The sequence below is a fragment of the Tachyglossus aculeatus genome, chromosome 1, assembly GCF_015852505.1.
Source record: "Tachyglossus aculeatus isolate mTacAcu1 chromosome 1, mTacAcu1.pri, whole genome shotgun sequence".
In the NCBI taxonomy this organism is placed as follows: Eukaryota; Metazoa; Chordata; class Mammalia; order Monotremata; family Tachyglossidae; genus Tachyglossus; species Tachyglossus aculeatus.
The window spans coordinates 115,205,814-115,229,518 of record NC_052066.1 but is presented as its reverse complement, the minus strand read 5'-3'; the positions used below and the strand labels follow the sequence as shown (position 1 = coordinate 115,229,518).

Sequence of the window (23,705 nt, the reverse complement as noted above, 5' to 3'; positions counted from 1 at the left end):
AAATAATTCAATTTGCCTAGCGGAATAAATTCTGCCTTTCTGTCTGGTCTCTCTCCCTCTTTCGCTGCACTAATTCCCGAACGAACCCATCCACTGGAGACGGGTGAAAACATACCACTGATTATGTGATAAGTGGATTGCACTTGGATTTGTACCCTTTATTCACCCCACCCTCAATCCCATAGAACTACGAACAGAACCATAATTTATTTATATTAATTTCTGTCACCCCATTTAGACTGTAAGTGCCTTGTGGGCAGGGAATGTATCTACCACTTCTGTTATGTTGCACTCCCCCAAGTGCTTAGTACAGTGCTTTGCGCACAATAAGCAGTCAGTCAATCAGTCTGTTAAACATATTTATTGAGTGCTTACTGTGTGGAGAGCATTGTACTAAAAGCACTGGGAGAATACAATAACAATATAACAGACACATTCCCTGCCAACAATGAGTTTACAGTCTAGAGGAGGAGATGGATATTAATGCAAATAAATAAATTACAGATATGTACATAAGTACTGTGGGGCTGGGGAGGGGGATGAATAAAGGGAGCAAGTCAGGGTGACACAGAAGGGAGTGGGAGAAAAGGAAAAGAGGGCTTAGTCAGGGAAGGCCTCTTGGAGGAGGTGTGCCTTCAACAAGGCTTTGAAGGTGGAGAGAATAACTGCCTGCCAGATATGAGGAGGGAAGGAGTTCCAGGCTAGAGGCAGGACATAGGTAAGAGGTCGTTGGCGAGATAGACGAGAATAAGGTACAATGAGAAGGTTAGCATTAGAAGAGCAAAGTGTGTGGGCTGAGTTGCAGTAGAATCACTCAATAAATACAACTGATTGACTGACTGATGGGTGTAGAAATAAATCTCGTATCGTAGCAGCCCCTTCTTCTGAATATTAGATAGGGTGAATGATATTCACCACACTTTCAGTCCTCCACAGCACTTACATACAAATCCTTAATCTTTGTCATTTTTCCTATCTGTAACTTATTTTAATGTCTGTAACTAAAATAAATCTAGACTGTAAGTTCTCTGTGGGCAGAGATCTTATCTACCAACTCCACTCTATTACACTAAATGAATGCTACTGATTTGGAATTGGTACCCCAGAAGCTTAAAGCATCAATCAGGAATAGAGTGACTTGGGGATAAAGTCAATAAGCTGTATCCTCATTATCCACTTACCAAAACAGCACAGCGGGATCCTATTAGTGATTGAGGAACAAAACGTTTTTTTCATAGGAGATGCAGTGTGCTAAAAAGAACAACTACTTAGATTACTAGAATGCAATGCTGAATAACATTTTTTCACCAAAAGAGCTAATGTAACCTCGAAGGCTAACCGATTTACCTACATTCTGAATAGTAAAATAATCCCTATGGAAATTTGGAAAATAAAACAATTCAGTCATGAATGTATCTAACATTCACTAGGTTTCAAAGCACTGTCATAATAAATGATTTCATTCTTTCACATATTTAATTTGTTATACACTGATACATTCAATTAAGGTCAGATAAATCAAACATTAGTGTTAAATGCAATAGTAACTTGAAGTTACTGAGGCGTAAGTAATAGTTACAAAAAGCACTGACCTAATCCTCCTTTCTTTCTAAGAAAAATACCCTGGTCATAATTTCATTTACGTAAGCATTTAAGTTGTTTTTATGGCTACTTAAGTGAGTACACTGAAGACTAACGATTACTAAATCTCTTTTACTTGTTACTCTGCACCCCACTAAGGGACATTACTGCAAGGCCTCGGGAACTAAATCTCCCGGGAGATACCTCCTGCCATTAAGAGCAGGAACGATGGGATATTTTATCTAAACAGTGCTGTAGTTGCCTGTCCAAGAAAAGGAATCTTTCCCAAGACCTGCTGCTGGGGCAAGGAAGACCCACTCTTCCCTTTTTTTCTAACGATTTCCTGCTTTAAAAAAAAAAAAGTTTCCCGTCATTCCACTGGCCAGCAACAAGCAGTGGGGTGGAAGAGGCAGGGAGTGAGAAGAGAAGTGGTGGAGAATTGATGTGGCTTTGGCTAGGGATTTCAAGGGTCCTGGAGTTGAACTTCTTGATTGACAGATGGAAGAAAATTAACCTGTTTGACGGGGTTGGAGAGGAAGGGCTACAGTTAGCCATTTCACCTCAGCAGGGCAACTGCTGGGTGAACAGACTCCTGGAGGGCAGAGGCCAAGGGACAGATGGTGAAGCACAGCAGCTGCTCATCCTAATTTGGAAACTTTTATGTACATACATTTCCATAAATCTCCATGAATACTATGTTATATATATATATAAGGTCAAGAGGGAATTTGGTAGGTATAAAATCCCCTATGTCCCATTAAAACAACAACAGGCTCTCTTAGGAACTCAACTGTCACCATTAGAGCTGGGGGGTCTACTGTAGTAGTTGAATATTGATGTATGAATGACTGAAACACTAATAATTTTTAACATGACAACTACATAAAGGAAAACCCTTTTTATACGTAATTTACTTCCTTTAAAGAAATTTAGTCCCTTAGTAAACCAGTGTCTAATTTCAAAAGCACTTTCTCCTATGAGTTTAATGCAAAAATTAGAAGTGTAGTGCTATGATAATCCTACATTTCTGAAAACATATTACACTAGATTTTAGAATAATAGCATTTGTGCATGAAAGTAATCAACGGCAGAACACACAAAATCGAACTAAAAAAGTGTGTTCTCAATTTTCTGACTGATTTTATTGGAGTTATTCCTTATGGAAGCCATCAAGTCAAATTCTAAATGAATTTGAGCGTGTGCAACAATTTTGGGGTATTACCGTCAGGTTCCTCTTCTACTTCCAAGATATTTACACTGCTGATATAAATCACTAAATTTCTAAAGTTATTTGAATCCCTGAAACTGAAGGCACTAACCCTGTAGCAAAAGATAATCCATTTGTAAAGTGAGGCTAAAATCAATCAATCAATCATATTTATTGAGCGCTTACTGTGTGCAGAGCACTGTACTAAGCGCTTGGGAAGTAAAAACCATCAGGATGATAATAACAGCATCCTGTAAAAATTTGGGGTTCAACCAAATGGGATTCTCACAGGTCTGGGCCTAGCCCAGAAACAATCAATCAATCAGTGGTATTTATTGAGCATTACTCTGTGCAGAACACTGTACTAACTTCTTGAAAGAAAAATAGAGTTCATAGATGTGATCCCCTGCCCTCAAGAAGCTTGTAGCGTAGTGGGCAAGGCAGCCATTAAAATAAATTCCAGATAGGGGAAGCAACAGAGTATAAGGATAGGCTCATACGTGATGTAGGGAGGAGAGTGAGGTGAGTATCAAAATGCTTAGATCGTTTGGACAAAATGCACAGGCAATGCAGAAGAGGAAGTGGAGTTGAGAGGTTAGAGTGGAAGCTCCTTGGAGGACATATGATTTTAGTACGACGCTGAGGATTTCTTCTAGACTTCTAGACACAGACTTCTAGACTGTGAGCCCATTGCTGGATAAGGGCCGTCTCTATATGTTGCCAACTTGTACTTCCCAAGCGCTTAGTACAGTGCTCTGCACACAGTAAGCGCTCAATAAATACGATTGAATGAATGAATATGGATGGGGATGAGGATTTTCTTGGATATGAAGGGGGAGGGAGGATGGCAAGAGAGATAAGATCGAAGGAACAGCAAGTGTAGTTTTTTTGTTTTTGTTTTTTTAATGGTATTTGTTAAGCGCATAACAAACACCATAAAACAACAAACAAGCACACTTTGCCCAAGGTCACACAGCAGATAAATGCTGGAGCCAGGATCAAAACCCATGACCTCTGCCTCTCAGGCCAATGTTCTTTCCACTGTGCCACATTGGTTGGTGTTAGAGGACTGAAGTGTGTGGGCTGGACTATAGTAGGAGAGGAGCAAGGTGAGGTAGGAGGAGGGGGAAAGCTGATTGAGTGCCTTAGAGCCGATAATGATAAGTTGGTTAGATTTATTACTCTATTTATTTTACTTGTACATATTTACAATTCTATTTTGTTAATGATGTGCATCTAGCTTTATTTCTATTTATTCTGATGACTTGACACCTGTCTAAATGTTTTGTTTTGTTGCTGTCTCCCCCTTCTAGACTGTGAGCCCATTGTTGGGTAGGGACCATCTCTATATGTTGCCAACTTGTACTTCCCAAGTGCTTAGTATAGTGCTCTGCACACAGTAAGCGCTCAATAAATATGGCTGAATGAATGAATGCAGTAATTTGTGGGGAACCACTGAAGGTTTTGAGGTGAGGGGAAACGTGTGCTGTGAGTTTTTTTTGTAAAAAGATCTTGGCAGCAGAATGAGGCATGGATTGGAAAAGGGAAAGACAGGCAGCAGAGAGTTCTGTGAGGAGGCTGAAACGGTAGTCAAAGCAGGGTATGATAAATGCATGAACAATCATGGCTGCAGTTTGGATGGATATAGTTTATATGTTGCCCACTTGTACTTCCCAAGCAATTAGTACAGTGCTCTGCACACAGTAAGTGCTCAATAAATACGACTGAGTGCATGAATGAATGAATGGAGAAGGAAGGGCAGAGTCCCTAGGGATGTTGTGAAGGTAGAACAAAGAGGATTTGGTAACAGACTGAATATGGGGGTTGAACGAGAGAGATTAGTCGAGAATAATGCTCATGTTACAGGTTTGAGAGACAGGGAGGAGGGTGGTGTGGCCTATCGTGATGGGAAAGCCACAGGGAGGAGAAGATTTGGGTGGGGAAATACAGAATTCTGTTTTGGACATGTTACATCTGGTGTAACTTCGAGTGCATAGATTACAACCCTACCCGTTCATTTTAAGAAAAAAAAATGACAGTGGCAAAGAGAAGAGTGGAAAAGCCCTGGAGGAGTGGTAAAGGAATGGAATAGACCAAAAACCAGTCTACAAATCTAGTATAAAAGCAGTCCTTTGTGTGTGTTCTTGGAGAAGATCCTAGATGGAATTAAAGTTGGTAGCCTTGTCTGTATAGGGCAAACCATAAGTTAATTGTCAAAGATCCAGTTAACCCACACAGATTTAGAGCAGAAGTGGAATTGTCCATTTCAGTTATTCTCTCCACATATATCAATCAATCAATGGCATTTATTGAATGTTTGCTATGTGTGCAGAACCCTGCACTAAGTGCTTGGGAGAGTACAACTGGATAGAGTGGGCAGACATAATTCCTGCCCACAAGGAGTTTACAGTCTAGAGAGAGAGAGACTGTAAACTTGCCCTATAATCCGTGTCACTTGATTTATGCAAATTCAGTCCATTGAATGACTGCATTGTACACAAAACAGAGAAAATAACCAACCGCTATATTGTTCTCTCTCCCAAGCACTTAGTACATTGCTCTGCACATAGTAAGTGCTCAAAAAATACCACTGATTGATTGATCGACCGAAGCAACATATAGCACATCATTTGGAAATTCAGGGTTTAGAAAAGTATTAGCATTTCAAAAACTGTCTAGATTTCAAACCATCATTTTGTGTTTTGGTAAGATAATCCTATAATGGAATAAGAAGTAACTACATTCAATAAACATTTTAAGCCCCTACACTTCTGGCCTCGGTAAAGACTAAGACAGATGCAGTCGATTTGGAGCTTGGTAGGAGGGAGATGATCCATCTATAAAACAGCGATAAATGATATTCCACCTGAATTTCACCTTAGAGACCACACTAACAAAATGATATATACCACAGAAGCTGACACTTCTGAGAACATTAATAGTAGAGAAAAATATCTGAATTGTTGCCTCTGTGAAGTTACACTAAAATTATAATAGCAACATCTTTGCACGTAAAAGGTGTCCTTTCCACTAGATCTCTACTGATCTATTTGTTAATCTGGATTCCAAGTATGTCCAAGGATCTGGTGCTAATATATATCCCCTGTTTTTAAATGATAAATTGCCTAACTATGACTAACCAGTAGATTACAGGGTCTATGTGAAAGTTTAAAATTGGCCCAAAATCTGTAAATGTTCAATTGATATTGCAATGCTAAAAATGATCTGGCCAAGATATGCCATGCTAAGACTTTTACATTAGATTTAATATGACTGATTTAAGATGTTAACAGAAGGACACTGTCATTTTAAAATATCTTACAATAAAGATGGATTGGGAAGCAGCAGGGTGTAGTGGCTAGAGCACAGGCCTGGAGTCAGAAGGTCATGAGTTCTAATCCTGGCTCCACCACTTGTCTGCTGTGTGACCTTGGGCAAGTTACTTAACTTCTCTGGGCCTCAGTTACCTCATCTGTAAAAAGAGGATTAAGAGTGTGAGCCCAATTTGAGACAGGGACTGTGTCCAACCTGATTAATTTGCACCCAACCCAGCGCTTAGAACAGTGTTTGGCACATGCTAAATACTTAAGTACTTATTATTATTCAATGAATTATTTTTCAGAGGCATCATCTATAATAGAAAAGTAACTTTGGCAGTGCATTGAACAAAAGGGGAAGAAAAAAATAATTCATTTACACTACTTCTCCAGCATTTAGTATAGTGTGCTTGGTTTGTAATTGTTTCAAATACAGTGCCTTTTTATTAATCAATCAACCAATGATGTTTATTGAGTGTTTACTATGCGACAAATAGTCTCCCCCCACTTCAAAGTTGTGTTGCCAACTTGTACTTCCCAAGCGCTTAGTACAGTGCTCTGCACATATTAAGCGCTCAATAAATATGATTGATTGATTGATTGATTCAAAGCCTTATCGAAGGCACATCTCCTCCACGAGGCCTTCTCTGACTAACCCCTCCCTTCCTGTTCTCCCACTCCCTTCTGTGTCACCCTGACTTGCTCTCTTTAATAATAACAATGATAACTGTGGTATTTGTTAGGTGCTTGCTATTTGCCAAGCACTGTTTCAATCGCTGGGATGAGATAATCAGGTTGGACACAGTCCCTGTCCCACATGGGGCTTGAGGTCTTAATCCACATTTTACAGATGAGGTAACTGAGGCACAGAGAAGTTAACTGACTTCCCCAAGTTCCTTTATTCATCTCCCCTTCCAGCCCCACAGCACATATGTACATATCCGTAATGTATTTGTCTGTCTCCCCCCATGTAGACTGTAAGCTTGTTGTGGGCAGGGAATGTATCTGTTTATTGTTATATTGTACTCTCTCAAGTGTTTAGTACAGTGCTCTGCACACACGAAGACCTCAATAAACACGGCTGACTGACTGATGTGCAGAGCACTGGAGTGCTTGGGAGAGTATGATGAAACAGAATTAGCAGACACATTTCCTGCCCATAATGAGCTCCACTCAGTTGGACAAATGATATTTCTCATTTGCCTAAAGGAATGTGAGAAAGATGTTCCGACAAATGGCAGCCTGGGAAAAGAAATCTTCAAGGTGAATGATGATTAAGACGGCATCCTAGAAGACAGCACGGCTAAAAATGTAGTCTTTTGGGAATTTTCAATACAACCACTTTAAAAAAAGAGACAGGATTGACTTACTCGGCCAGACCCAATATAGTTTCCCTCTTATATTGGCTGTCTGCGGTAAACCGTTGCACATCCACCCCTTTTCCGAGACCTTGAAGAATTTGAGCCTGGGTGAAATCCAGAAGTCGCTCGTTATAATAGTGTAACTGCTTAATCAGCATGGTGAGTTCCTCAGACCAGTCTTCATTTTTGTACTGAGTAACGTACTTTGTGACCAGTTGGATTAGCTCTTTTGGTTCGGCCTGTAGGACCAAGCAAATTAGAATGTAATGCTTAACCCTAAAGATACATTTAAAAATGCTTAAAATACAACATCCCTTCAAAATTTAAATGTTTCATCTCTTCAGCGGTTACAAACACCAAGCAGATCTGCTCCAATAAATGAAAGAATTTTCAGCCTTATGAGGACTTCTTCAGTTGACTTTGTTAATTTTAACCTTTTTAAGTTTCATTTAGTTTAGAATGAATGATCATTAGCAAATTGTTACCATTTGACAGGAGGGTTAACAGTGAACTTCAAACCAACTGTCCAGATAATAAACCTTCCCAATTTAAGGCACCACCCTTCTTATATCATCAATGCCTATAGTATGCACTAGTGCTTTCTATGTGCAGTTCACTTTATAAAATCATCTAGAATCAACGGCAGAATTTAGTGCAAAGGTGGCCCAAATAGCAGTTAATTTGGGGAGAGAACATAGTTCAAATTAAGAAAAATGTGTACATTTAAGTAGTATCCTTTTTCATAGCGATGCAATCTAGCTTGTTTTTCTATTTTTAGTGTATATTATGAAACCCATCCACAGATCACCCTCCTCGATCCCATCGTTAAACAATTCCAGAACAATAATGATGAACAATTACAGGAATACCTCCCTTCAGGTTAGGATAAAAGCTTAGAAACAGAAAACTTACTAGAGATAAACTTTTACTTCAGTATCCCCATCATAATGAAATACCTACTTCTTATTTTCAAGCAGCTTAGATTTTAAAAGGATCAACCATGTCCATCTTGATGAATAAGTCTTTTGCCAAACACCTAATGAAACTGACTAATTTTCCTTCTATCTTTGCTATTTGTGTAAAAAAGGAGAGTCAGAAACATTGAAGAATAGTGAAACATTGCCAGGAAAGAAGCCAAGGAATAGCATACTAGGGGGGAAAGGAGAGAAGCAGGGTGACCTAGTGGAAAGAGCACATGCCTGGGAGTCAGAGGACCTGGGTTCTAATCCTGGCTCCACTACATACTTGCTGAGTGATCTAGTACCCTAAGTCACGTAGCATCTCTATGTCTCAGTTTCCTCATCTGTAAAAATGTCCCTTGTCCCATGTGTTGACAGGGACTTGTGTCCAAATTGATTATCTTATATCTACTGCAGCTCTCATTATCCTGCCTGGCATATAGTAAGTGCTACACAAATACCACTAAAAAATGAAAAGAAAAAAAGAAAGAACTAGGAGAGTGATAAAAAGTTGATTTATGCTTTGGTTTCCAATACTAAATTCATTCCAGAAGTGAATCCTTTTGACTTATCACTTGGGCACCTGGCTGAGATGTTACAGGATCATTGGCAGAATTTTCAACAGCCACTTTGAAAGGAACCTTATAACCTTACGAAGCCTCTCAAATTCATCCACTGAGAGTGTCCATGTAGACCTCTGGAGGAGAAATATTGGGAAGGTTATTTTTTTTAATGATATTTGTTATTTGCTGGCTGTGTGGCAGTCATTGCACTCCGCATTGGGGTATATATAAGCTAATCAGGTTGGACACATTCCATGTTCCAAATGTGGCTCTCACGGCCTTAATCCCCATTTTACAGATGAGGTAACTGAGGCATAGGGAAGTTAAGTGACTTAAAAATTCTCTCTTTACATGCTCAGGACACACTGCTGAGTCTTTGCTACCTCAGTTATAAAAATCAGGTTCACTATTGGTGGACGTGCTCCTCTCTGACTAAACGCAGAACGCTCTCCTGAAGAGAAGTTAACTGACCACTCACTTTCTTAGAATACCATTTATGTCACAGAAGAGCTAACTTAACAAAACAAAGTCGGGAAACCCAGAGAAATGCAAAGTATTCTGAATCACCAATTTCTAAAACCGGACCTGAATCATCTTACTCTTGTTTTGTCTTCTTATGCGACTACAGTGTCATGATCTTGTCAGAGGTCATGGGTTCAAGCCCCGGCTCCTCCAATTGTCAGCTGTGTGACTTTGGGCAAGTCACTTAACTTCTCTGGGCCTCAGTTACCTCAACTGTAAAATGGGGATTAAGACTGCGAGCCCCCTGAGGGACAACCTGATCACCTTGTAACCTCTCCAGTGCTTAGAACAGTGTTCTGCACATAGTAAGTGCTTAACAAATGCCATCATCATCATTATTATTATTATTACCCATAGTTCAAATCTAATGTGTTTTCTTAATAATAAACAATAATAATGATGGCATTTGTTAAGCGCTTATTATGTGCAAAGCACTGTTCTAAGCGCTGGGGAGGTTACAAGGTGATCAGGTTGCCCCACGGGGGGCTCACAGTTTTAATCCTCATTCTACAGCTGAGGGAACTGAGGCACACAGAAGTTAAGTGACTTGCCCAAAGTCACACAGCTGACAGTTGGAGGAGCGGGAATTTGAACCCATGACCTCTGACTCCAAAGCCCATGCTCTATCCACTGACCCATGCTGCTTCTCTGTGGATATTTATTTCTGTTTCAGATACAGTGAACACCTACACCTATGGCAATTGGGAACACCCACTGCAGCAACCTGCTTAGCCCAGAATCCAGCGTCAACTCCTGCCCTATCCAACGCATTATGGAGCGAAAGAATTTGTGACACACATTTATAACACCCGATCAATTTTGGTAATTATCAATTTGGTACCAAATTGATAATCTGGTGAACAGATTATGACGTGGCCTCATAGTTGTCTGCACAGGAGACCTGACAGATTTAGATATACCTGGAGATGCAGCATGGTATAGTGGATAGAGCCCACGCCTGCGAGTCAGTAGGTCATGGGTTCAAACCCTGGCTCTGCCACTTGTCTGCTCTGTGACCTTGGGCAAGTCAATTAACTTCTCTGGGCCTCAGTTACCTCATCTGTAAAATGGGGATTGAGAATATGAGCCCTACGTGGGACAGGGATATTGTGACATGATTTGCCTGTATCCACCCCAGTGCTTAGTAGTAGTAATAACAATAATAATAATAATAATAATAATAATAATAATAATGGCATTTGTTAAGCGCTTACTATGTGGAAAGTATTGTTCTAAGTGCTGAGGTAGATACAACGTCATCAGGTTGTCCCATGTGGGGACAGTGACTGGCATACAGTAAGCACTTAACAAATATTATTACTAACGAAACTGTAGTTTGTTTGCCCAGTCTGTAAGAAGGGAAGACTTGTTATGTATGAGCTACAAGAGTGGGATATGCCCATAAACTGAACGTTAAGAGTTGAAAACGCTGGTGCTTAAATGGAATGTTCTAACAGGTGCAGAAAGTGGGTCACATAAGTATTTGGTAAGAACTGCCCGTCAGAAAACAAAAAAAACAGTATCCAGAATCTTCTACCAAGAGTAGTGACACACTGAAACTCATCAATATTTACAGTACTAAACACCAGACCTGGAAATAAGGATGTTGTTACAACAATAAGGCAGGAAAACAGTTTACCCAGAGGGTCTTGTCTAGTCAGAAAATTCCTGCTGTCAATTTTATGACAAACATCGCAGTCTCTTCGGAGAGCTTGCTTCTACCTAGGCGAGCCTGACTTGCATGAGGGTCAGAATTCTAACTTAGAATAAAAGTCTTAAGAAAAACCTACACTTTTGTCCCTTTCCCCAGATGCAAAATAGGGCAGCTCTAGAATTCCTTTAGGCAAACAATGAATATTTAGAACAGTTTTATTTTTTAAGAAATGAGGTCTAAGTTTCTCAGCCTAAACTCAAGTTAATATTGATGGTTATTTATCTTTGAGTGTTCATTATTTCTCCTTTTTAATACTTTGATCTCAAATCCTTTGTACATTGGGGTTTTCTTTCTTTCCTGGACATTTCACTACGTTCTTTAACTATCAACTTGATTTCTCTTTGAACACATAGCTAGGCCCTATGACAAAACAATTATAGCCGGTTACTGATTTCCTAAAACCTAGTTTGTTGCCATTTGAATAATCTTTTAAACACCCCTACTCATACGCAGGTGTAATTCTGTCCACACATTAAAAATTACACCAGCTTGTCAAATTCTGTTAATCTCAGCTGAAGGACAACTATTTCCACTTTGGCCCGGTTTCTCACTTGTTACACTCCATACCCCAGAAGGAACATGACTGGCAGGGAAGACGGTGTGAAAGTGATCCTGTACAAACCCTTTACACAATAATCAATCCCCCCCCCCCCCAACCCACCCCCCACAGGTTCACAGTTGTGAAGTCTCAGGACCAAGGCATGTTTATCGTTTCTGACAGGGGGCTCCATCAATATCATCATAAACATTTTACAAAGCCAGCCTGTGTTAGATTTATTTCATTGAATTTTAGTGGTACTGGCAAATCACTTGTTTTAACGTTTTAATGTTACGGGGGGGGGGGTTCCAAAGTCATAGCAAAAGCATCCCATTCCATTCTCCATTATTTGAAATACGGAGTCATCCTCAGAATTTCACTGAAGTCCTCAACCTAAATAAGAAATGGCAGGCAAGATGCAAGGAGTTGAGATTGGAAAGCCACTACTCTTAATTTTGGGGAAAGTTTTTCTAGAGGAGCATTGTGACCTATGGAAAGAGTTCAGGACTGGGATTAGAGAAGCAGCATGGCTCAGTGGAAAGAGCCCGGGCTTTGGAGTCAGAGGTCATGGGTTCAAATCCCGGCTCCGCCACTTGTCAGCTGTGTGACTTTGGGCAAGTCACTTAACTTCTCTGAGCCTCAGTTACCTCATCTGTAAAATGGGGATTGAGACTGTGAGCCCCCCCATGGGACAACCTGATCACCTTGTAACCTCCCCAGCGCTTAGAACAGTGCTTTGCACATAGTAAGCACTTAATAAATGCCATCATTAGACCAGGATTCTAATCCCAGCTCCTTGATTTGCCTGCTGTGTGAGTTTGGGAAAGACTTCTCCTATCTGATTATCTTGTATCTACTCCAGCACTGAGAAGTAGCAATTAATGATGAATACCACGTTACTGCTAATATTCTTTTAAAATATAACAGATGAACAAAAGGACGAATTTCACGAAGGTGATTTCCTGGGCTTCTGAGGGATGGTGAATGCAGCTACATTTCTGTCCATTTATTTTAACAATGTGTCCTAGTGAAATCTGTCTATTGGCTACCCATTCCTTCCAATTATACATTTAACTTTCCACATCAGATTCCATTTAACCTGATCTACAAATTGCCTTAAACCACTCTATTGCAAATATAAAGACCAATTTCAAGTAGTTTAACTCCCAGTTTTCCTTCTAAGCAATCTCAAAACGTATCCTATTTTTATCGCCTAAAAAAAGAGAAAAACTTTACTAAAGAACTTGATAATTTCTTCCCCCTGCATCATTACATTCTCTGTTCTCTCTTAATAGTTAATCTCTTCTTAAATTCCTTTGATTAAATTACAAGGTGTGGACAAAATTTTACCAGTCACAAAAAATTATCCAATTATCTTTGAATATGCATTTTTATCTTTGATTTCTTACTGCGGGATCATTCTACTTTCGCCTGGGCAACTTAAAAACATTTGCAAATGTTCTCTATAAAAGTATTTCATTTTAATCTATTCCTTTTTTACATTTGATTAAAATTATGAGATACGTTTTAAGTTTCCATGATTCTTAGCTTAAGTTGTAGCACACGTAAAATGCATCAAAATACGGAAAAAGAAAATGTTGGGTATTTTTAGAAAGTGAATTTAAGATCAGGAAAGATAAGTAAAAGTTAGTGTGATGGCCTTAACTGGGGAGGGAACCTAGTTTAACAGGCAGTCTGACGTAAGCAGGGAAAATTTTTTTTTTTTCCTTCTGGCTTTGTTAAATGCTGTACTATTCTGCACCTTTCATGGATTTTCTGTTCAAAAACAAACCCAGAAATAATGTTCATAATTTCTATAAATCATTTCTATAAATCGTAAATTCTAGTGCCTCATAACCAACTGCATGTAAAGGAAGTCAAATTTAAATTCTGGTGAGTTACGTATATTTTTACAAGATGAGACACTTTCATCTGTTCTTTTATATCGTTCATCCAATATCTGTTACATTTAACTTCAGTCTCTGCAATTACATTTTCCATGGATGCTGATGCTACACTACCATTAGACTGTCAGAGGGAAAAACTCCCAAAACCTTACTTTCAGGATCTATGAAACACTACTTTTGGATGTGAGTGTACGGAAACCTCCCTCCCTCCTTCCCCCAAAAAACCCTAAAACGTTTCTCGAGGTCAGTAAAAGCAGAGAGCCTGGTAATTGACACTATTTCTTTGTAATATTTCTAGAGTTCAATATGAAATGAAGTCTTCACTTTTTGGTTTGGCGGGAGGAGTGGGGGGGGGTGGTGCCTAAATGGCATCTTAAAGACTGTGAGCCCACTGTTGGGTAGGGACCATCTCTATATGTTGCCAACTTGTACTTCCCAAGCGCTTAGTACAGCGCTCTGCACACAGTAAGCGTTCAATAAATACAATTGAATGAATGAATGAAACATGAGTAAGTTAAAAAACGTATTCAGTCGAATATATCTGTGTACAAATACACACCCAACCCCTGGTGGAAAGAACACTGGCCTGGGAGTTAAAGGAGCTGGAGCCTCATCCCAGCTCTGCCACGTATCAGTTGTGTGGCCTTAGGCAAGTTACTTAACTTCTCTGTGCCTCAGTTACCTCATCTGTAAATTGGGGTTTAAATCCTACTCCCTCCTACTTAGACTGTGAGCCCCACCTGGGACAGGGACTGTGTCCACCCTGATTGACTTGCAACCACCCCAGTATTAAGAACAGTGCTTGGTACATAGTACATACATACATACATACTTGGCACATAGTAAGCACTTAACAAGTCCCATAATTAGCAATAATTAACTAGTATTAATTAGTATTATTAATTAGTAATAAATCTATTTATTTATTTTACTTGTACATATCTATTCTATTTATTTTATTTTGTTAATATGTTTGGTTTTGTTCTCTGTCTCCCCCTTCTAGACTGTGAGCCCACTGCTGGGTAGGGACCGTCTCTATATGTTGCCAACTTGTACTTCCCAAGCGCTTAGTACAGTGCTCTGCACACAGTAAGTGCTCAATAAATTCGATTGATTGATTGATTGATTAATTGCTGTCCTTCATATTAGAAGACAATTTTATTAATGGCGATAGTCCCTTTTGAGTGTGTGTGTGACTGAAAGGGCCAGGGCGGGACCCACTCGCTCAACAAAATTGTGAACATAAAAAGGCTGTCCCTTGTTGTGATGTCATGATGCTGGCAAAGGCTGGTGCTGTTTTTGCTTCTACCTCCCTGTCTCTCATTTAGAGAAGCAGCATGGCTTAATGGAAAGAGCACGGGCTTGGAAGTCGGAGGTCATGAGTTCTAATCCGGTTCCGCCACTTGTCAGCTGTGTGACTTCGGACAAGTCATTTAACTTCTTTGGGCCTCAATTACCTCATCTGTAAAACGGGGATTAAGACTGTCAGCCCCACATGGGAAAACCTGATAACCCTGTATCTATGCCAGTGCTTAGAACAGTGCTTGGCACATAGTAAGCGCTTAACAAATACCATCATTATTATTATCATTATTCCTTACTTTCGCACAAAAAGAGACCCCGCTTTCTTGATATCAGCGCACCAGGCTGGAATGTCCTCGGAAATTGACTTATGTTTTCATCTGGGAGACAGCAATGGGTGAGGTTTTCTCTTCCTGCATACTTAAAATGCTTCCGTGGTCAGGTCCCCATACAGAGGTGTTTGGGGGATATCTTTCACTCTCCTCCCGTGTCCCACCAAATTTAGGGAGTTGAATTAGGCTTAGATTTGATGAGAGTGAGTACATTCCAGATCTGAATTATCTTGTGATCTCATCCTGCCATTTGATATTGAGTATGGCTAGAAATATCAATGATGGAACGGTTCAAAGAGCCAGAGATGGTGTCCATGAGGTGCTCGGGTCTCAATCAGTGGTAGGTAATGAGTGTTTACTATGTGCAGAGCACTGTACTAAGGTGCTTGGGCGAGTGCTACACAACAGACCTCCTTCCCCTCCCCATAGCACCTGTATATATGTTTGTACAGATTTATTACTCTATTTTTTTTACTTATACATATTTACTATTCTATTTATTTTGTTAATGATGCACATCTAGCTCTATTTCTATTTATTCTGATGACTTGATAACTGTCCACATGTTTCGTTTTGTTGTCTGTCTCCCCCTTCTAGACTGTGAGCCCATTGTTGAGTAGGGACCGTCTCTATATGTTGCCAACTTGTACTTCCCAAGCGCTTAGTACAGTGCTCTGCACACCGTAAGTGCTCAATAAATACGACTGAATAAATGAATGAATTAATTGCCTGCCCAATGCGCGCTCACAAGTCTGGAGAGGGGGGCAGACATTATTATAAATTAATAATTTATAACATTCATTCATTCAATTGTATTTATTGAGCGCTTACTGTGTGCAGAGCACTGTACTAAGCGCTTGGGAAGTACAAGTTGGCAACATACAGAGACGGTCCCTACCCAACAACGGGCTCACAGTCTAGAAGCGGGAGACAGACAACAAAACAAAACATATAGACAGGTTTAAAGGTATGTACTTAAGTGCTTACTAATTGTCCTTCGTATTAGAAAACAATATTATTAATGGTGATATTCCCTTTTGTGTGTGTGTGGGACTGAAAGGGCAGGGTTGAGGGTGGGGCAAATATCAAAATGCACACAGTCTCACTCACAGAAAACGTTGGACAACACTGCAGATTAGCAGACTTTTAGTTTCATCTGAAGTCTGATATCGCATTGTCACATTCTTTTCTGCATCAAGCAGTAGTTCCTCACCATTGGCTTTAAGGCACTCAATAGTTCTTTCCCTCCTAGTTTTCCATTCCTCCCTCCCACTGCACCCCCAGCTCGCACTCTTCCACCCGTCATTGCTCTCAAGCTAAATTGTTATTATCTGGCTCTTGTCTCTCAACTTTAAACCCTTACTCATGTTGATCCTCCAGCTTCAAACCTCTTTCCCCTTCATGCCCACTAGATCAAGCGTGGCTCAGTGGAAATAGCACGGGCTTTAGAATCAGAGGTCATGGGTTCAAATCCCAGCTCCGCCAATTGTCAGCTGTGTGACTTTGGGCAAGTCACAACTTCTCTGTGCCTCAGTTACCTCATCTGTAAAATGTTAAGACTGTGAGCCCCACGTGGGACAACCTGAACACTTTGTAACCTCCCCAGGGCTTAGAACACATAGTAAGCGCTTAATAAATGCCATTATTATTATTATCATACTCTGTTGACCTGTTTCCCAAAAGATGGCCTTCTTGATTTCCTTATCTACTCCCTTGCCTATTGTTGCACCACTGGTCAATAAGCTTTATAAGCAAACCTTCCTGCCAATCAATCAATCGTATTTATTGAGCACTTACTATGTGCAGAGCACTGTACTAAGCGCTTGGGAAGTACAAATTGGCATCACATAGAGACAGTCCCTACCCGATAGTGGGCTCACAGTCTAAAAGGGGGAGACAGAGAACAGAACCAAACATACCAACAAAATAAAATAAGTAGGATAGAAATGTACAACTAAAATAAATAAATAAATAAATAAACAGAGTAATAAATATGTACAACCATATATACATATATACAGGTGCTGTGGGGAGGGGAAGGCGGTAAGGCGGGGGGATGGAGAGGGGGACGAGGGGGAGAGGAAAGAAGGGGCTCAATCTGGGAAGGCCTCCTGGAGGAGGTGAGCTCTCAGCAGGGCCTTGAAGGGAGGAAGAGAGCTAGCTTGGCGGATGGGCAGAGGGAGGGCATTCCAGGCCTGGGGGATGACGTGGGCCGGGGGTCGATGGCGGGACAGGCGAGAGCGAGGTACAGTGAGGAGATTAGTGGTGGAGGAGCGGAGGGTGCGGGCTGGGCAGTAGAAGGAGAGAAGGGAGGTGAGGTAGGAGGGGGCGAGGGGATGGACAGCCTTGAAGCCCAGGGTGAGGAGTTTCTGCCTGATGCGCAGATTGATCGGTAGCCATTGGAGGTTTTTGAGGAGGGGAGTGATATGTCCAGAGCGTTTCTGGACAAAGATAATCCGGGCAGCAGCATGAAGTATGGATTGAAGTGGAGAGAGACACGAGGATGGGAGATCAGAGAGAAGGCTAGTGCAGTAGTCCAGACGGGATAGGATGAGAGCTTGAATTAGCAGGGTAGCGGTTTGGATGGAGAGGAAAGGGCGGATCTTGGCAATGTTGCGGAGCTGAGACCGGCAGGTTTTGGTGACGGCTTGGATGTGAGGGGTGAATGAGAGGCTGCCACCAGCCTCTCCCCTCTCCAGTCCATATTTTACCCTGATGCCTGGATCATTTTTCTAAAAAATGATTCTTAGAACAGTGCTTGACGCATAGTAGGCTTTAACAAGTACCACCATTATTACTGTTATTATTACCTACCCTCATTTACCTCCCACAACTCAGCCTGCCCATTTCACTCCTCTAACAAAAATTTACTCACTGGGGCCTCATTGTCTCTCTCACTGTCAACCCCCTGCTCACGTTCTCCCTCCTGTCTGGAACTCCTTCCCCCTTCATACTGGGCAGACCACCACTCACCCACCTTCCAAGCTCAATGAAAATCATATCCCCTCAAATGAGCATTTCCTGACTAACCTCTCATTTTCCCAACTGTTCTCTCACCCTTCTGAATCATCTATGCACTTGTGTCTATACCTCTTAGTACTTTTATACTCACCCCATCTTCACAGCACTTATCAACTGCATTAACTGTATGTGGTTACATATCCGCCTTATACTCTCCTGTTGCCCTATCTGTAATTCATTTCAGTGTCTGTTTCTTCCACTAAATTATAATCTCCTTGACACTGCCTGGCACACAGTAAACACTTAATAAACACCATAATTATTCTAGACTGTGAGCCCACTGTTGGGTAGGGACCATCTCTATATGTTGCCAACTTATACTTCCCAAGCGCTTAGCAGAGTGCTCTGCACACAGTAAGCGCTCAATAAATACGACTGATTGATAATTATTATTATTATTTTGAATTGAACTATCCAAGGTGCTTAGTACAATGCTCTGTACACAAATAAGCACTCAGTCAGCACTGTTGACTTAGGGGGCGGAGGGCATTATTTGTTAGCACATATGTGCCAGGCACTGTTCTAAGTTCTGGTTAAATACCAGGTAATCAGGTTGGACACATGGACTCACAGTCTTAATACCCATTTCACAAAGGAGGTAACTGAGGCACAAGAGAAGCTGAGTGGGATTAAAAACTAGGTCCTTCTGACTCCCTTACCTGTGCTCTAACAACTAGCACTCGCTGCTTCTCCACTGATTCATTGACCACCAGTGAATCAACTGATTGATTCCAAATTCTGCGAAGTGTTCAGGGGAGGCATGTAGTATACTGGAACACCACCTGTCTGTAAGCCTGAGGATCCGAGTTAGAGTGCGACTATTTCACCAGCTTATTGGGTGACGCTGGGAAAGTCACTTAACTTCTTTTGTACCTCAATTTCCTCATCAATGAATGGGGATAATGATACCTGCTCCACTACCTAACTTCACAGGGTTGCTGTGAGGGCATAAATTAAATAAGCAAATGTGACGGTGCTTTGAAAATAAAGGTGCTCTAGACAAAAATCAAGGTAGTATTTTCTTATTAGTTGCAGCGACCTGAGCCCATCCTGAAACAAAGGTAACACCAGAGAGCAGGGTGGACAATTATTTGGGCTGAAGCTTTAGTAAGATACTGAAGGCACTTAATATGGTATTCATTATATTAAAGACCTTTCTTGTCATTTCAAGTGGTGAAAACACTGTGTACAGAAAAATGCATTTTTTTATTTCCACGTAAAAATATTATATTTCTACTTTAACTGGAAATAGCATTGGACTGGATAAAATCCGGCTACGGGCCCTGGGTCATATTTTGCCCACCCTTACCACGGGGCCTCTAGGTCATTTCCTCACCTGAGAAATTCTATAGCGCAGGGTGGTTGCAAGACTAAGGCTGAAATAACAAGTCCCAGAAAAATCAATGCAAAATGTGGGCAACAATAGAGCATTGCTATCAGAAGCTTCTGTGCGATGGTTTCTACAGCCCCCATTCTCGGCTTGATTTCTCCCCCCTTCCCCTCCCTCCCAACCCCAGCATTTCCAAGTTTACTGATGCTGTGAGGACCCAGCCTTTTGAGTCCCCCGTCTAGCACAGAGCCAACACCTAGATTTGAACTAGAGAGGCAGGGAGACAACAGAATGCAGGGCAATTTCCTAGGACCTCAGCCATGGTAGGGAAATCGCCATTTCTGCTCATGGACAATCAATCGATTGATTAATCAAATGTATTTACTGAGCACTTACTGTATGCAGAGCACTGTACTAAATGTTTGGGAGAGCATTTATTTATTTATTTATGTATATTACTGTCTTCCTTCCCCTCTAGACTGTGAGCTTGTTGTGAGCAGGGAATGTGCCTGTTAATTGTTATATTACACTCTCCCGAGTGCTTAGTACAGTGCTTTGCACACAGTTAAGCACTCAGTAAATACAACTGAATGAATGAACGAATGAATGACAGTACAATAAACAGAGTTGGTAGACTTGTTCCCTGCCCGCAACGAGCTTTTCAGAGGTTGTTGTATTAAGGAAAACTCCCTGTGAGAGCCCCAGAAGTAAGAGGTCCTTGCTGGGGTGATTTTAGGAGTAGAACTACTGTCCCAGGATAATAATAGTAATAATAATAATGATGGCATGTATTAAGCGCTTATTATGTGCAAAGCACTGTGCTAAGCACTGGGGAGGTTACAAGGTGATCAGGTTGTCCCACGGGGGCTGGGGGGGGGGGGGGGCGGTCACAGTCTTAATCCCCATTTTACAGGCGAAGTAACAGGCACAGAGAAGTTAAGTGACTTGCCCAAAGTCACACAGCTGACAATTGGTGGAGCCTGGATTTGAACCCATGACCTCTGACTCCAAAGCCCGTGCTCTTTCCATTGAGCCACGCTGCTTCTCAGTGTGGTTTCCCCCCATTTTAATCAGCCCCCACCTTCTTCCTCCAGGAAGAGTCCCCAGGGACCTACCTGCCTAATGCCAGCTTTTACCCACAAAATTGATTTTGGACTGACTCAAGCAGTCAAATTTCACACTCTTCAAATGGGCTGTCTCCGGCTGCAGTTTAGGTGGGACAAAGGGAAGAACCGGGAATGTGAATGTTTTGGGGATTGTGTTTTTTGTTTTTTTACCGGTCTCAGTAATTGCTGGACTGGGCCTTGTTATTCTACTGCCTCCCAAAGCTGGTAAAGCCAGATATCAATGGGCCATTAAAAGGAGTTTCCTCACTTAAATTTGCCCCTTGGATAAAGCTTCTAGAGCATGGGCTTTAATCCTGCCTGTGGCCTCGTCTATCACCAGTAATGGCTAAGGTTCAGTATTATAGAGGTTCAATATTGTAGAACATTTTCCTTCAGTAAGGACTATAATGTTCAAAGCTGCTGCTATTGTATAAGTCTCCTGGGTGATGACTAGGATACAAAAAAAAAGGCTGTAGACTTGCTGTTTCCTGGCATTTCTACTGCTTATAGCCACCATTCTTTCAATCGTATTTATTGAGCGCTGTGTGCAGAGCACCAAACTGGGCAGCTCAAGAAGGCAATTCTTTCTATACTTCTGCTAAGTTCTAGGGATGGAGGACAGGGGAAAAGACATTTGGCCTCCCAAATCTCAGTTGCAGTATGAATTCATTGCAACAATTTACACTTGCTGTATAAAAATGCACTGTCACAGGACAGTGTTTTGCAAATATATTCTGGACACTATCGGCCCACCTTCATACAACTAACAGGCTAAAGGAATGAGATAGATTACACTCAGTATCAGAAAAGTGAGGAGTTTTTTCCATTATAGCAAAATCTTTTTCTTTGGTACTGGGACTTTACGAACCCAAATTAATGTGAATGCTTCCAGTTCTCCTATAACCCAAGGGTTGTGTACCTCCCTAAATAACCTGTAAAGAAGCAGTGTGGCTTAGTGGAAAGAGAAGGGGGTTGGGAGTCAGAGGTCATGGGTTTTAATCCTGGCTTCGCCACTTGTCAGCTGTGTGACTTTGGGCAAGTCATTTAATACGATTAATACGATTGATGATGATGATGATTTAACTTCTCTCTCCCTCAGTTACCTCATCTGTAAAATGGGGATTAAGACTGTGAGCCCCATGTGGGACAACTGGATTACCTTGTAACTACCCCGGTGCTTAGAACAGTGCTTGGTACATAGTAAGCGCTTCACAAATACCAACATCATCATTAAAATGTTTTATTAAGGAAAATCTATGCTGTAGCATTTGCCCTGCCTAATGCCACAGATGTGTGTGGTAGCAGTTTCTTTGAAAGCACGGCACAGCAGACCCAAACAGGCTCACTTCGTGGTAAGAACTATAATGTTCAAAGCTGCTGCAAACCTATGCTGCCACTCTAATCATATCGAAACCAAGGTGAATACTGAAACCATGTGTTCTGGCTGAACCTGCTTTGTAATTTGCTGCCGTTCCACTTTGAACAAACTCTAAAATCCCCAAAGAAATGCAAAACTAGGTCAAACAATAGAAGATGTGAAGGTGCCGGACGCCAAGTGCCCAGGGCATCTTTCTCTGATCATAAGACACCAGTAAAAGGCCAAGACATGCAAATTCAAGAGACAAGTACAACAGACTGTGCATGCATCTACGCAGATGCACCAGGGCAGTAGGACTGGAAAACATAATCCCTGTATCCCCTACCATGTTTTCAGATCAAAGAAACTACAGAGGTTTTGCCAAAAACTGATTTACTCAAATGCTTTCATGAATCATAGAGACGCAATTTGCCACAGGGCGGTGCTCCGTGAACCAACCTTTTTACTTTGACTTATAAGTTAATTGATGTCTGCTCTGTTTCTTTTTATAAAATGGAAATTAAGTAAAATATGGCAGTAAAAATCAGATCCTCTCAGGAAGCAAGGGATAAGAATCATTCCCTTTTGATTCTGTTGGAATAAGTTCTTGAAAAAAAAAAAAAACATTGATTGCATGCCTCTTGGAAGACTGTCCAGAGTGTATGTAATCCAAGTTTGCTCTCTGAATAGGGTCTTGGCTTTCTTAGCAAGTCTTTCATTCTGCACATTAATTAATAAAGGGGGGAGGAAAAAAAAAAAAGAACTAACCCGGTAGAGAGGATGGCATTTGTCCGTGAAACATGGTGCCAAACGAGCATAGATCTGTAGGCTATAGAAATAAGCTGCCAGCTGGAGAGATAAGGCAGAATTGGATTGCTTTTCAAAGCACTTGTTGGCATCTAACTCCTAAAATGGAAAGTAATAGAATTAATTTAGCTAAAAGGAATAATCAAGCTTATAACTGCAAATAATATTATCAAAAAATCCATGTCAACAAATGCCCATTTCCCCCAAATTAACTGTATTATTAATGTAGTTCAAAAGACATGAAAGTTTACTCTCCCTGAATAAACTGCTTGAATAAAGACAATCTCAAAATTTATATACTCATTTTCTCAGGGTGCTGCTTAGACACAAAATTACACACAACATTAATACACTTTCCATTTTAATAATAATAATACAATTCAATGCTGTCAAGCCATCATTGTGACTTCTTTAAATCCAAAGCAACACCATATTAAGCACTTCAATATGACTTACCTGTGGTAATGCAAGCAGGTAAGCAAGAGACAAGGTCATGTCATTTGGTAAAGTATCACTAGCCAGTTGTAAGAGAACTGAAGGACAGAGGAAAATATGGCATATATCGATTAGTGACCTGTTCACATTAAGTGAAATACTTTTCATGCTCTGGAAAATGGTAACAGACATTAGCAGGAATCACTGCCTGCAATACACTTAGAGAAACCTTAGGTTTTTTTTTTTTCAATCAACTTTTAGGCAAAGTGCATTATGCCACCAAATAAGATGAATGAGCAAACTGTTGCAAACTCAAACTACAGAAACATCACCTGGTCTACATCCC

At 40.9% G+C, this 23,705-nt stretch overlaps 1 protein-coding gene across 2 annotated transcripts in view; it reads right to left on the bottom strand.

Moving 5' to 3' along the window:
- NBAS (NBAS subunit of NRZ tethering complex) overlaps positions 1 to 23,705 on the bottom strand; it is a 352,219-nt gene that overhangs the window by 111,490 nt on the left and 217,024 nt on the right. For both annotated transcript variants that reach the window (XM_038758591.1, XM_038758650.1), the window contains exons 39-41: positions 23,381 to 23,457; positions 22,886 to 23,023; positions 7,476 to 7,705 (exon numbers count right to left, since the gene is read on the bottom strand). In XM_038758591.1, coding sequence (XP_038614519.1) covers positions 7,476 to 7,705; positions 22,886 to 23,023; positions 23,381 to 23,457 — 445 coding nt within the window. The remainder of the gene's footprint in view (positions 1 to 7,475; positions 7,706 to 22,885; positions 23,024 to 23,380; positions 23,458 to 23,705) is intronic.